This window comes from Solanum stenotomum, chromosome 7, assembly GCF_019186545.1.
Source record: "Solanum stenotomum isolate F172 chromosome 7, ASM1918654v1, whole genome shotgun sequence".
NCBI lineage: Eukaryota > Viridiplantae > Streptophyta > Magnoliopsida > Solanales > Solanaceae > Solanum > Solanum stenotomum.
Genome location: NC_064288.1, coordinates 53,021,167 through 53,037,778, shown reverse-complemented (window position 1 = coordinate 53,037,778; position 16,612 = coordinate 53,021,167). Strand labels below are relative to the sequence as shown.

At 28.0% G+C, this 16,612-nt stretch overlaps 1 protein-coding gene across 1 annotated transcript; it reads right to left on the bottom strand.

The window, feature by feature from the left end:
- Nucleotides 1-7,355: 7,355 nt before the first annotated feature.
- LOC125871124 (zinc finger protein ZAT5-like) lies at nucleotides 7,356-8,577 on the bottom strand. Its single transcript, XM_049551717.1, has one exon. The coding sequence runs from the start codon at nucleotides 8,373-8,375 to the stop codon at nucleotides 7,449-7,451; it is 927 nt and encodes a 308-aa protein (XP_049407674.1). The 5' UTR covers nucleotides 8,376-8,577; the 3' UTR covers nucleotides 7,356-7,448.
- Between the last annotated feature and the right edge of the window lie 8,035 nt (nucleotides 8,578-16,612).

Sequence of the window (16,612 nt, the reverse complement as noted above, 5' to 3'; positions counted from 1 at the left end):
AAAAAATAGGCAAAGGAGGCTTTATAAAGGCATCCTCCGTAAACAAATAAACTCACTTTTTAATTTGATCGCAATTGATATTATATATGAGTAGATATTTAAATTTGTATAAAATTAAATAATTAAACACACATATTTTATGTGGTGTAATACAATCAATTGTTACATAGGATAAATATATCTCACATGAATTGTCATTTATTATGTTTAAGTGTATATATAAGCACATTCAAAGTTAAAAATAAATATAAGATGAGGTCAAGTTATGTTTAACTGTATATTTATGCACACTCAAAAGTAAAAAGGTAAATGTCATATGAGACCAAGTTCAAAAACCACATTTATGTAGTATTTATATATAAAAATGACATAATACATAAAAGATGTTTAAACTTGACCTTAACTTCGTATGTAAACGCTCAAACTTTGAGTATGTAGACACTTCAACTTGTGTCAATTGCGTTAGTTTATGTGTCATATGAATTTCGTATGTTTGAGACATATCTAGACGAATTAGAGTGTTTTATTGTCGGTTGAATTCAAGTTAAAATTTTTATATGTGGGGTCTTCAAATATGGAGTGTTTACTTGGAGCCAAATTTAAATATTTGTTATGTATTATATTATGCCTATAAAACTGTACGTGCTAGCTAAATTAGTCATCGATTTTTAAAAAATAATCAACATTAGAAAGTAGTCCATTTTTATACATTTTTAAAAAAGTAATCACTTTTAAATTTTAATGCCAAACCATGCAATATAATGGACTTTGAACTTTTAAGAAGTGAAAAATTCTAATACCGTCATATTTATAAGTTTCTTGACCTTATATAGATTTTGATCTAAAAAAGGTGAAGCTCCCTTAAACAAAATGTCAATTTTTTAAAAAAAAATTAAAATTTAAATTCAAAATATTTGATTAAAAATGTTCTTCGAATTTCCTTAGGCTCAAATAAAAGTGTTTAGTTGCTCCTTGTGAACTTATGGGCCTTAGAACTACCCAATTGTTTTCCAAAAGAAGTTTGGACTGTTTTCCTTACCAAACTAGCCCAAAGCAATATAAAAACAAATGGAATTAAATATGAGTCTTTCAAGTTTGAAAAACTGGTACGTAATGAACAAAAAACTTCAATATTTTATTTTTCAAGTGAAATGCATGTTTATATGCAATTTCAGATTATAAATATTATTTCTCAATTTAACTTGAAAATTACTATACTTTCTTTTTAAAAAGGAAATATTTCTCAATTCATATTTTTTTAGTTCTCCCTTATTATTATTGTACTCAATTCATGTGTCCCTTTTAATTCCACAAAACAAACTCCTTCATTTAAAGAAAATGTTCCACTAGACAAATAGTGCCAGTTATAAAGGTTTTATATTTAAGTGAACTTGTAGCATTTATTATAAACTATATAAAAGGACTCATTTTTTTCACATGAAACTGAGTGTTATTTCTGACATTCTTTTAGGAAAGTTTCTTACTTCTACATGCAAGACTCAAGTGGGACTATATATGAAAAGAGTTCTATAACAAGAAACTTGTTCAGCCAATAGGGGGAGGGAGTATATATGTAACTTGTCCAACCATTAGCACAAGTAGGTAGGCGTAGAGGTGGCAAAATTAGATCATAAAAATATAATTCGTTCAAATTTGAGCTAGTTATTGACCATTTGACATGTCCATTGATTGGCTCAGTCCACTAAAAATTGAGTTGATATCATGTATAGTCCAAATTAATCCATAATAAATCTTATCAAAAAATTATTTTTCTTCGATATATTTTATAATATATATAGCTCTAACAAAGGGGGAAAAAAAATAGTTTTTAGCACTTAAAGTTTAGTAAGAATTGGGTGGGTGGAGGTGAGTGAGTTATGATCACCTTGTTTTAACTTAATTTAGCTCAAGTAACTTTTGAATTGAGTAACTCAATCTTGTCTATCTTGTATTCCTAAGATACTTAGAACAAAACTTTGAAGAAATTGGTAAGAAACAACAAAGTTTAAAGAGTATTTTCAAACTAGAAAATTAAAACTAGTAGAGAAAATAGAATCAGAAACAGATTAGAAACAATATAAAAATATTTTTCTCAAAGAAAGAAAATTGAGCCCCACTGAATGCACAATGTCCCCTTAAGGAAATTATTCCCCTCAAGTACTCTAGGTTAACAGAATATATCCTCCCAGGATAGAACGATCTTACTCACCGGTGTATCGGTACCTAAAACCACGGTGTCAGCGAACCACTCAACGGTAGTAAAGTACACTTTGAATACTAGATTTAGTAGTAGTAGAAGAAGTCCAGAAAAAATAGTTCAACTAAAATGAGAGGAAATCCCTCAATTTATAGAAAACAAAGGGTAGTGTGAAAATGTTCTTATTGTGCCTTACCGGAAAGGTCACAAACCTTTGGAAAAGTCACAATCTTTCATAAAGGTCACAACCTTTCATAAAAGTCGCAACTTTTCATAAAAGTTAGAACTCTTCATTTTCCATTCACACCTTCTAAAACCCAACACTCAATAACTTGTTTATTTAGTAATTCAATTAGTTTTAATCTGTTCAAATTCAACCCAATCTGTTTATTTTACACCATTATAAGATCACTTTTACCCCTTTTTACTACCTACAAATTCATGCACACCTAATTAATTAGACAAGTTATAAATTTCTAGCTGCCCAAAAGAAAAATAAATTAAACATATATTTCATGTAGCAGCAAGAAGCATGTGCATCATTTGATGATTTGTTAAGTTGGCCTCTTTAACTGGGCATCTCCAACCCAGTTCTCTATTTCACTCTCCAAATCTAGAGTTTTTTATTTTTTCAAACAACCAATTCCAACCCAATTTTCTATTTTACTCTCTAAAAGAATCTTCTCCTATCTCCTCAATATTATATTATTATATATATTTCATTCTTATTTTCTTATTTCATAATATAAATCTCTTCTCTCTCTTTTTTTATTATAAATAATCACTTTTATATAATTTTCATGTGATATAGAATTTTGTTTTTTCAAATTCTATTTTTAATATAAAATTATATTTTATTCTAAATTTCTAAATAACATAAACTGGAAGCAAATATTATATAATATACAAATTAATGAACAATTCAAATAAAAGTGAAATCATTAATGAAATATAATTATATAAACATTATATAAATACCCAACTTTCAAGATTATTACGGTGCTCACATAAATGCTCTATTAACACATTATGGAGTTTAAAATGAGCATTTTTGTCCTTATTTTTTTATGTCTAGCTAAAAATTGTTCAAATCGAAAATTTTCATCTACCACCATATTTGTCGTTGCAATTGGAGCCTCTACGAATCTTGAATTGGTGCATTAAGATTACGTCCATCCTCGATTATCATGTTGTGCAATATAATACATGTAGTCATTATATCATGTAGCACTTCATTTCTCCAAAAACGTGATTGTCCTACAATAATTGCAAAATGTGATTGCAAACCTCCTAATGTACGTGCAACATCTTTTCGGCTTGATCCTTGTTTGATCGCGTAGTATTTCTTCTTTTGAGAACGTGGATTATGAATAGTTTGAACAATTGTAGACCATTTAAAATTGTGCATTCTTTATAGTGAAAATTAATAATAAAATCAAATTATACTAAATTGACAAAAAAATTTGAAAATTGAAATATTATTAATTCGGAATGAAAGTAGTATATATTAAATAATATATATATTTTAAAATATTATATTACATTTAAAAGGAATTATAAATATTAGAGATTTAATTCATAGCCTTATATGACAAATATTATGTTAATTACAAAATAACATAAATAATAATGGCATTTATGGGCTAAAATTACTTAAACATACTTTTAATATGATTTATTGAATATTGTTAACTGTTCTTACAAGTATAATGAAATGAAATTAATATTTTAAAAAAGGAAAAATCTTTTTTGCCAGAAAATTTGATCAGAATGGTAAAATAACTTATTTCACACTATGTTATTTTATTTTTTTGAACATTTTTATCCTTTTAATTTTAATACCTTTTAATTAAAAAATGGAAAAAAGATCAGTTTATTTTAAAATAAAAAGGATATTATAGATTGTTTAAATTTCTGGCCAAATTCTGGCCAAATTTTCTGGCCATATAGCATTACCCATCATTTTATGAACGAATAGTACTTAATTAATACTAATAAAGATAAAATAGATATAAATTAGTAAATTATCTCATAATTTTTTGAGATAATTACATTATTTTCCTACTTTTTTTCAAATTACAAAAGTTCCTTAAAATTTATGGATTTCGGATGCATTGCTGGACTTCCTGATATATCATTGGACTTCCGGATACATCACTGGACATCCGGATACATAGATGAGGGATGTATCCGAGAGGGGAGGGATGTATCAGAGAGTGGATATGACATCCAGTTACATCAACATACATCCGCATACATAGGTGAGAGATGTATCAGAGAGGGGAGGATGTATCCGAGAGGGGGATAGAAATGTATCAACAGGAGAGTGATGTATCCGAAAGGAAATTTTTGAATTTTTTTTAAATGATAGGAAATTTTAGAGATTACGGTAAAATAAGATGTGTATTTAGGTAATTATTCCTTTAATTAAATAGACAAGTAAAAGTATTTTTTTAAAATATATTGAATAAATAAAAAAAATAATGGATTATATTAACTTAAATCCATAAATAAAACATTTTATATGTAAGAAAGTGAGCTCCAATGTAGCAGGGAATCATGGAGAAGAAATAGCAGAAAACATGTGTGCCATGCATCGTATATCGTGCCCATATTTTTCTCCCTTTAATATGAAAAAAAAAATTGTGTCTCACGCAATTTAAATTAGTTTTCAACAGCTAAGTTCCAGTTCTACATTTATCTGAATAAATAATAGTGTCACATCGTATAAAATATCTCACGTTCATGTAAATTTTAAAAAAATATCATATGCTTCAAAGAGCACTGTGATGTAAACAACCTAATTATCCTAATATAAATATTAATAACTAATTTTACAGCTCAAATTCATACACTTATAAATTATATGAAAATAACTTTACGATGCATAGCAAAATAATGCTATTAGCCCTCACGAGAAGCAACTATATAGTACAAAAAAGGAATATATAATACAACATATGAATTCTTTGAATTGCTTGCAATTTGCAGTTTCCTCTATGCACCGCCTACAAAAAGATGCCTTACTCATAATACAAACAAATATTACTAGACCTTAGTGGTATCAAAGGTGATATATACTATATGATATTTAATAATAACAATTTGGTATGATAAATAATGAGATAAATAATGTTATTATAAAGAAATTTGATTATATATTTATAGTTAATATCGAACTAGCAAAGAATAATGGTAAACTATTAATAACTTGTAATATTCCTAATTTTGAAGTGCTTAATTACCTTCATGAGTATGATCATATCTATAGTACTTTCTTCGTTCTTACTATAATTAAAAATAATTTTATTTTTATAATTTATCGTTTTTGTATCATTAATGAAATAATTTACAATCACATAAATATATAATATGATTATTTTAGATCACATTTTAAAAATCTTCATTTTTTAAAAATATCATGTCAAATCAAAATATATCATACAAAATAAAACGGAAGGAGAACCTTTTTTTTTCCTTTTTCTGTTAAATAAAAAGCAATTGTCCAATAAATTGCGCAATAAGGAATTTTAGAGTGATACGTACAAGATAGGGTGACATCCAATAAAGAAAATGAATGATCCAGCTATATAATACTAGCAACTACTATACCTAGTGACCACTTGCAACTTAAATTTTGTTCTGTCATATGTCATTGAAAAAGACACACACAATATATATATATATATATATATATATATATTAGGATCCTTCGGGGTGGCCCAATGGTTTGGGCTTGAGACTTTCATATTCGAAATTTCTTGCAAGCGAAAGCAAGGAGGTCACCTTCTGGGTCGAGCTGGTTGCACCAGACTTGCCTAGTGTGGGCTACCTCTTTTGTGGCGAAGGTTTTACCCTATACGCATTCAACCTAGTGTGGGTTACCTCTTCTGTGTAGATAGCGACTAGCGGATTTCCCTTATCATAAAAAAAGTTATGGATTCTAAACTTGTCATCGAATTCATAACTCGTGTTAGTTATTGAGTTCACACAATTAAGTATTTAATTTAAATATAATATTAAGTAAGTATTTTCATATACTTGATTAGCCGTTTCGAATTCAAACCCTTTAAGATGAAGTTGCAATTTGGTAAGGAGTTTTACACCTTATAAGGAGGCTTTTCAACACGAATTTAAATTAATTATATTTCAAAATAAATATTTAATATCGAATAAAAACATAATAAAGGAAAAGTTTTGTTGGTTAGCTACAACTTTCTTGTGAAGACAACAAGAGAATAACCTAATCCACCTCACTTTTGGTTGTGAGCAACTCATGGTTCCTTTCTATTCTCAACACCTTTCTTTACTCATAATCCTCCTTTTCCAACTCCCATAAAATATATATTGTAGTAAGAATTTACTCTCTCCGTTCAACAATAATTGTCCGACAATACTTGTTCAGTTTAAAAAATCAAGAGATAATTTATCTTTTGTGTCTATTTACCCTTTCTATTAAATATGATTTATCATCCAACATATTTCTCAAAGCATTAAATTTAATAAATTCAAAAAGATAAAATAGTAATATTACTCTAATTTTTTATTATTTCTTAAGGAGTGTGTCAAATTAATAATAGACAACGTATTGTTGGACAAATGGAGTAACTACTATTCATCGATAGTATGATAATGGAAGGTAAGTCATAAGTGTTTATTAACTAATGCTCATCGATAGTGTAATAATGGAAGGTTAGTGTTTATTATAAGTAGGACAAGTTACTTGATCAATAAAGTAATTGGAAATCCGTTACAACAAATTAAGAAAAAAATCATATCGAAAATTCAATTAATTTGGTCGTTTGATCAAGTTTATATAACTTACTTATGTACATAAAATGTTTTTTTTTTCTTCCACTAAATTCTCCACTAATTAAGATTAATACCTTTCATGTACTTTTTTGGGGGGTGGGGTCTACTTTTTCTTAAAATTACACATGAGAAAAGTAAAGAATATGGAAGAAAGCCAGATCAGATGGATAAAAGAAATTACTTTTCTTTAAACAAAAGGCCAAACACATGGGAGTAAATTAAACCCCATACTCAAAGAATTCAAAACAAGAAAATTAAATAATCATAAAAGAATTATGTTTATTAATTAAATCATCAAATAATATATTTTATTAATATTAAAAATAAATGTTAACAATTTATAATTCACAATTGTCAATGGTTTGAAAATTAAATAATTCAAGATTAAAAAAATAAAAATAAAAATAAAAGTAAAAATAAAGGGAGTGTTTTTGATGATTTAGTAATGGCAATCAACCAAAGGTGAAGCTGAGAAGACAATGACTTGTTCTTTTGTAGCAAAGGTGAATTTAGAATTTTCCGGCCGGTGATCGTCTTCCGGCGCCGGGAGATTAAGGTCCAATGACAAAAATGTCCTTGTGTTGTTCTTGATTTGTTGATCATGATGATGAGAGTGAGACTCTTCATGGATATGATGATTTGATGCAATTGCAATACTATTTGGTAATGGCCTATGTCTTCTCATGTGTCCACCTAATGCTTGACCCGAGGTGAACTCGGCCCCACAAATCGAGCACTCGTGAACCCTATTCTTATTCTTGTTGTTATTGTTGTTGTTGTTGTTGCTCGGGATTTGGAGTGATAGAGTTGTGACATAATTATCGTTGTTGTTCAGTTTAAGACGAATATTATTCTCAACTTGTTGATGATGATCACTTGATTTCGAATTCTTGATTTGATCATCTAGGGTTTTTGGTTTCTTATGACTTGCTCTGTGTCCACCAAGTGCTTGGAAAGATGGGAAGGAACGATTGCATGTCTTGCATTGATAAACATCTAACGTTGGAGATTGAGACAACGACGATGACTTTTGGTAATTATGACCTTGTGCTAAAAGAATCAAACAATTCGCCATATCTTCTTCTTCTTGATTCATATTTCTGACAATCTTATCATCAATCATCTCACCACAATTATTCAAACGTGATGAAGAGTTTGCCACGTGTCCATCCACCAATTCACCACTACTAGCACCTTCCACGGTGCTACATGAGCTAGTAGTAATCCCTAAAGTTAGAGGAGAAGGCGGCCTAGGTCTCTTAGTCCGCCTTCTCTTGATTACCATGTTCAACTGCTGATCTTGATCTTGATCATGATCACGATCATCATGAACTTCCATAGTGTAATACTCTTTGATTTTTATCATATAAAAGATTACTTACTTTTTTCAAAGAAAAAGCAATCAAACAAAGAGAAGTCTTTTTTTTTTTGGTTAGATGGAGAAAATGATGTAACAAAGTGACTATATATATGTATATAGTATATAGTTTGGATGGTGTTATTAATAGGGAGTTTTTTTTTTAGGTAGAATGAAAAAAGAAGCCGCCCCCGTGAGTAGAAATCTTGAAAATGTTCACTGTTTTCTTGCACTAACAAACTTTGCAAGTTATATATATATAGATATAGACAATTGATATTATTTTAATTATTTATAATTTTATTTGTATAAGATAAAGTTTTAATTGTATATGTAAGTGAGGAAAAGAGTAAGATTCGGTTGGCTTTGAAGCAACCCCATTACTTTATGCCAACGATATACCTTGTGGAGGATTGGAGTGCAAGCCTGGCACCACACAATTAATATATCCACATATAAAAGAAAAGGGAAAAAAAATTATAATCGTAACTACGATACAAGTAGGGGGTAAATATGTGTACACACTATCGTGAATATATATGTTATGTTATTGTTGTTGTACTAGGTACTAGTAATAATTAAGAGTAACAACGTTTTAGTTGTCATTATAATAACTTGTTTGTTTGATTAAGTCAATTAATTGCCAAGTCCATAAGTATGATTAGTTCATTTATTATTAATGTTAATTGTTTGACAAAATGAATTTGTTATAAAAATACTAGTCGTTTTAGAAAAACAAGAGTTACTTTTTATAAATCTATAATTATTGCTTTAATTAATGGGGTGTCAATTGAATAGGATGTTTAAGGGAGTGTTTGGATAAGGTAGAGTGGCTTCCGTGATGGACACAATGAGGGAGGTGAAGTTGAGATGATTTAGGAAAGTGAAGAGAAGATGTCCAAATGGCCTACTAAGAAGGTGTGACAAGTTGCGCGCCCATGTTGATGTGATTAGACAAGAAATGATATATATCATGTAGTTTACCGAGGATATGACCCTAGATCAGAGGATATAGAGGTTGGAAACAGGATAAAAGTAGTCAAACGTTGTCTATTTTTATATGCATTATTTAAGCCGAGGTCCATCATAAATCATCTCTCTATCTTCAAGGTGGAGATAAGACTACACACATCCTCCTCCTCAAACCTCACTAATAGATTACACGATCGAAGTTCAAGCAGTAGAGGCAAGAATATTGAAGTAATTTTTTTATTTGTTCGACTCTTAATATATGGTATTCATACTAATAAAAGATAATAAATATCTCATATAATTAGTCGAGATATACACAAACTGATCGTAACGTAAGTAGTGGGGGAGAGTGGACTTGGTTAGGATTAATGGGGTTAGTGATTGTTAATCAATGAAGCAAAATTCCATGTGCAGTTGACCCGACCCACCCACTTATGTGCTACTACTTAGTACAACTAGGTCCATCACTTTATACTTAGTTAATTGGATTATGACCCAAAAATCACGGCGTCCTTTCTGAAAATTCTCCCAATTAATTAATTTTTAGGATGATAATTAATAATCTTATGTTTCATCCAAATGATTAGGTTTGGTTAAGTATGGAATAATGACATGTTCCCCTTTACAACGTGCACATTTGGATCATATAATTAATCATTAGTACTAAGGTAAATTGAATTAACTTCAATTCATTACCTTTGGTTTAAATAGTAGCAATTTATTTGCACCCGTTATTTATCTCATACCGATATATATATATATATATATATATATTGTTATCTCCTTCATGTATTTTTATTTGTTATTATATTGAAAATAGATGTTCATTTGCTATTTTATACCTATTTAGTCTTATTATTAAGTATTATTTATTTCTAATTCATTTCTTAATGAGCAAGATGAATTATAATAATTATAAATGATATAGTAAATTGTCATTTTATTATTATTTTTTAAGAGATATATCAAGTCAAATATAAAAAAATAAAGATGAACGGAGAAAGTAATATATTATATATTATTACTTGATTATAGTTAATTAATATATATTCATTCTTTTATATTACTTTATAAGTAATAGTAATAATTAAGTTGATGTAAATAACGATTGCGATATATAGAATTAAGTTCATTTAATGAAGTAAGCAGAGTAATTAATGCAAACGATAATGTTTAGACTATAGGATAGGTTATTAAAATATATTATTGCTTTGGAATTGGATAATGTGCACGTTGTCATGGGTTAAGTGTGAATTAGTTGCGTGATTATCAATCAATTTATGCTAATGGGAACTCCGTCTTAGCTAACCTTTGTTTTATTTCAATTTACGCGACATATTTTTTTCTAATATGTTTTAAAAAAGAATATCGGACGTGGCTATAAATTTAAAAGCCTTTCTTCTTATGTAAACTAATAAGAATATGTATTACCGTTTGCTCGAATAATAACCAATAAAAAAAGAGTGATCGGCAAATGAAGGAAAATCATCGTGTAGCAAAAAAGAGATGAGTGATACTATTTACCTAAATTTCATGCTTAGTATTATACTGTTAGAATCACATAAATTAAAACGGAGATCGATATATTTTTATTTTACCTTCCCCCAGAACATGTGTCAACTTGATGCATGTGGCCCATATATATCCATTAACTGTTTAATTAGACCCCATCAAGTTATCAAAATTCAATGAGGAATGTTTTGTGTTGTGTCTTTATTCTCACCTTATTTACGTAGCTTTGAGGACCCATTTTTTTCTTACAATTTCCATAATGAATGCCTTGATACAAGGATCTTATTAAAAACAAAAAAAAAAATCCCTTATAATTTCCATAATAAATGACCATTTTTTGCTAGCTGCTTCCAACCGTCACAACATTATATTATTAATTTTTCAATTTTGTATAGTATTGATCGTGAGCTTGTTCACATTGTTAGCTTCAAAATATGAATACTGAAGGAACATAATATATATTGTGGTAGATTGACAACCATCGTCTAATTTGTTAATTCATAAAGAGTCTTCGTAAACACCTCTTCTTCTACTACTATTACAATAAAAGAGACATCTAGCATCAATAAAGTTAATTTTCTTTTAGCGTCAATTGAGTTAATGTCACACATTCAGAGTCGTTAAAGTCTTTAATGACATTTAAATAGAGTGTTGGTTATCAATACTCATATTTATTATTGTCGCTAAATATAATATAACAACAATAATATAATATTATGTTGTCGCAAAAATTCTTTATTTATTATAGTGTACTTAGTACTACTATTATTTTTTTAATAACTATCTACATATATTGAACTTATTTTTTCTTTTCTTTTTATTTCGGATATTGACGACATGAATTGAGTTTAAATAAAAAAAGTAATAATTCATATAGTCGATCTCAATATATTTGGGGTTGAGGCGTAATTGAGTGTTTGCAAATATTTTTATCAATCATAGATTAGAAGTAATTAAATCCAATAACTTGATACCGTTCATTGATCAAATACTATACTTTTCCTTTAGTAATAATTTTTAGAAAAGAAATTTGTGCACTTCTAATACATGTATGGCAATTATTTTAATAATTAAATAAGATACGTACTATACGAAACAGATTATATATAAATAAATTAAACAAAGTTGGACGGCAATTGTTGTAATTGTGAGTTGTAGTATTTTTGAACTATATATGAAGTGAGGAATAAAAATGAATTGAAGAAAGAGAAAGATTCATAACGTATGATGTGCCCATAATTATATTCATAGTATATAATTATATTAATTAATTAGAATATTAAGGTTTGTGAGGGGCACGTAACCCTTCTAATATAATCATTAAGTTATATAGTATAGTACTATTATAATTTATACTAGTTATAATTTTGCTCAAGTAAAGCATTTTTAGTCTTAAAGTTATTGCTTTATGTGACATCATTTTGTACGTAACTTTTGAGTTGGTAAAAAGAAAACTATCATTCACTCATCTCATGGTTTGCTTTTAGTTGATTCTTTATTGTAGAGAAGTTTATCTTTTGAGTTATTCTTTTCATCTCTCTTATCGTTTAGTCGTGGAGTTAAAATTTTATTAAATGTGAGAATTAAGTTTTATGTTTGTAATTTTTTTCCAAAAGAATTATAAATATGATATACTAATATTTTTAATGATGTGAGATTTTTTGAAGAAAAATATTGTACGAATTTTATCTAAAGCGAACAATATCATATCATATTAAAAGTGTATTATATTTAGAATGTTTTAGCGTAACAATTGATATCAAAATAGTCAATGGTTCTGCAAGATGAATATAACTAGGGATGGTACCGATGAGTTGGGGATCGACTTACTAGTCTTGCCTACTTACGAATGGATTGTCTGAGATAACAATTGATATTAGAATAGTCAATGGTTCTACAAGATGAATATAGCTATGGGCCTCGACTTACTAGCTTTGCCTATCTACGAATTAAACCGATCTTTACCTCTGGCTTTGGAGACATGTACACATATAAAAGAAGCCAGTGAGTTTTGATGATCATATATAGTTAAATACTCGATTGTGAATAGTACACAATTTATCTCTAGATAAGATCATGAGGTATCAAATTATGTAATACTTAGTGAGAGAAAGAGAAAATTATCAGGTGTGCAAATAAAATCTAACATTGATAGTTGAAAAAATAGTGCGACAAATGAGTTTTTTTTTTTGGTTAATGCTACAAATGAGTTCTTTTGAAGAAATTTGTGCAAGTTTGATTCTAAACAGACAATATTACATTATATTAAGCACAATTTTAGAATGTTTTAATCAAACATATATAATTTTATCAAAAGGATTCATAATATAAAAAGTAAATATACACATAAGAAGAATTGGTGAAGTTACTTTCTGTCATCAGTCTAGATTATTCTATTTTTTTTATAAATAAATAAATAAAATCCTAGTATTCTCTCCACTAAAGAAGCACCATGGGGGCTTGAATTATTGAGTGTAGTGTGCATGTTTTAGTGTGTTGAGCTCCACTCTTTTTGTATCATTAATAATTGAAGTACCTTAACCATATCCACTTGGAATTGCTAAAAAAATAATTATTATGTATTAACTTCATTTATGTGTAGATTCTTAAAATGATTATTAATATTTGAGGTTGAAAAAAAGATTAATTACAGCTTGATGCACAAATCATTATATGTTCATAAATCATTCAGAATTTAGAAAATTAAGAGTTGTACTACAGAGGGGTGTGATGTAGGTAAACAACATATTCTAATACAAGTATTAGTATTTATTTTCATGGCTCGGGATCATGTAAAGACAACTTTAATTTATTATTACTCCTATATTAGGATTGTGAATTTTTTTTGACTTCCTTTAATTAAAAATGTAAGAAAAATATCAGGATTATGATGAGATAATTAAGATTGTCTCGACTTGAGCCCCGAGAATGAAAACAATCTTGGTAAGAATGGTTTCCTATAGTAGGAAAAACACATGAATTTTCTACGAACGGATATTTCTCATCGGACTAATGTCAACGTCACAAATATGTGATAATCAAAAGATTTCAAAGCTGATATCAGATACCGAACGAAAAATAAAAGGTTTTTAAAAATTAAAGAAAAAAGGATATGGAAAATTAGTTGGATAACTTATAACCACCCTAGTTGTTAATGATTTTAGAATATTATTGATCTTATAGTATTTTGACTTGCTTATCGCGAGTAGCTTTAAATTAAAGAATATTTAAGTCATATTAGGTATACTAAAACTATTTCCAACATTTATTTTTACTTGTTTATGTTTGACTTGGTACATCTTTTAAGACGTAACAAATAAAAAAGTAATTTCATCATATTATCCCTAATTATTATAAGTCCATCGATTTCATTGGCCTTCAAACTTGGCCATGTAGGGCCTTACATGCATTGGGACAAGTACTCGTTCCATTTTCATTAATAACATCTGTTTTTCCAGTGTTTCTGTATCACATAATAGGAATTCAAGTGTTTAATTTGCGTACGTCTTATATTAGTCCACTAAATTTTCAAAAATAAATCGATTGATTCAATTGGCCCCCAAACTTGGTCAGGTCGAGCCTCACAGATCTAGTGATCAGTACTCGTTGCATTTTTCATCAATGACGCCTGGTTGGAAACTAAATTGGAAATAACTAGTACTTAGTAATAAGGCTAAAATATGAACAAATCAATAAAAATATATGGAGTAGAAATTAAAGTAAACGATATTTATAGATCTTATGGGAATGTCAACTAATTATTGTTTTTGAAAGTAGTTGAAGCTTAACATCATTGAGATCAATTAATTTTAATTAAAGAAATAAGAGAGAAGAGATTTATTAAACATTTTGGAACAATAGCTGGAATATATATATGGCGCTTTCACATTCCAATATTCTTTAATTATTATTTGTAGAGAGAGTTTAGTTGGCTTTCAAGTAAAAATTATAATAATAAAATTAAGGCAAAGTATGCCAAATAAAATATGTTGCTGCCAATTCTAGCTTGGGGAGAAGTCTAATTTAATTAATGAATTACTCTATTATATGTTGAAAATTCAAAATTGATACTTTCTTTCGTCTCAATTTATAATATGTAGCATAGTTTAATTAGTTATAAAATTAAAGATTTTTTTTTTAATTATGGCCTAAAATATATTTTTAAACATTTGTGTAGCGGTAAGTATCATATTAAGATAAAATGAAAAATTTACAATTAAATTATTTCTAAATATAAAAATATAATTTTCTTTTATTTATATAGCTGATTATATCTTTAATATTGTCACTCACGTGTGAGTCTGATTCTTTTTTCACGACGTAAATAAATGAAAACACTTTTTTAGAATGGATGGGCATGATTGCATGAGACCAAGCCCAAAATTATTGTCATATTGAAGTGTTTGATCATCTTATCCAAAAGCATAAATCGTTAAAAAAGCCGCACATTTTTATTTACTTAAATCTATCTCAATAAATATTGCTACTTTTTTGCTTCATCAATAAGACGACAAGTGGCAATAACTTATTTGTTAATCCCTCATGAAAATTTAAATTGACTGGCTAATAGTGAACTAATCATAACTATCCAAAATGCATCACTGACTCAAAATGATAGTAACATAAAGAACAAAAAGCACAAAATTATACTCTTTTTTTTTTGCATAAATTACAAAAATTAGTGGCACAGGTATATCTACAAGTCACTATAAAATTAAAGTCCAAAATGCATCACTGTATTTTATGGTGCATGTTGGTTTGAAATAGTCATCACTATAAGTTGGAATAAGTTCAGACGGGGGCGGAGTTAGGTAGGACTGATGAAATTTTTTCGAATTATTTTCGACCAAAAATTATTCACATTAGCTTTTAAGTTGCTCACTCTATAGTTCTACTAGTACAACTACTACTAGTAATAGGAATATGGATAAAGTCCACTCATTATATTCCTACTCTCTTCTTTTAACCATTTTTTTTTAAGTTGTCTATCGAAGGGATAATATCTTTTATAGTTTTTATTCGATATTCGATATCTTTTTTAATGTTTGATTCAGAGATCGAATCAAAATTTAAAATTTAGTAAGTTCTGAATTTGTCACTAAATTCATAGATCATTTAAGATTAAATGAGTACTTACCACTTTATCATAACATTTAATTATCAATAAATGGATAATTGCTTAGTACTTTTAAATGGATAACAAATAGCGGTTCCAATTAAAAATTAAAAAAATTAAAAGTGAGAAGGGCCCTTAGTAGTAACATGTATATGTTCTGGTTTATCTGATATTGGTCTTTGTGGTCCATAAAAGGAAACAATTTATTAGAATTTTGTTTAAGAATTTCTTTTAAAAGGAATAACTTTCATTTCTCTTATGCAATATCTTTTTATAAGATTTTTTTTAATTGAATAAAAGACTCAATGCATATGTGATTGTACAACAAATTAACAATGTATGTCTAAGCTTTTGGAAATAATATTTACATGGAAATGAAAGAAATCAAAGTAATTCATAAAAAAATTTATTACAAAATTAAAAGTTGTTCTAATTTATGGTCAAATGAATGAATACAACATTCGAAGGCTCATATGAGAATTGATTTGATTGTCCTAACTATGAAATAATATTTCGTGTATATGAGTGGAAGGCTTATTTCATAAGAATTAAAAAAATGCAAATTAGTGTAAGTCAAGATTATTCTATTTAAATACCACTAAAGTAGCATCATATGGATTTAATTATTTATTATATATTTTCTCTA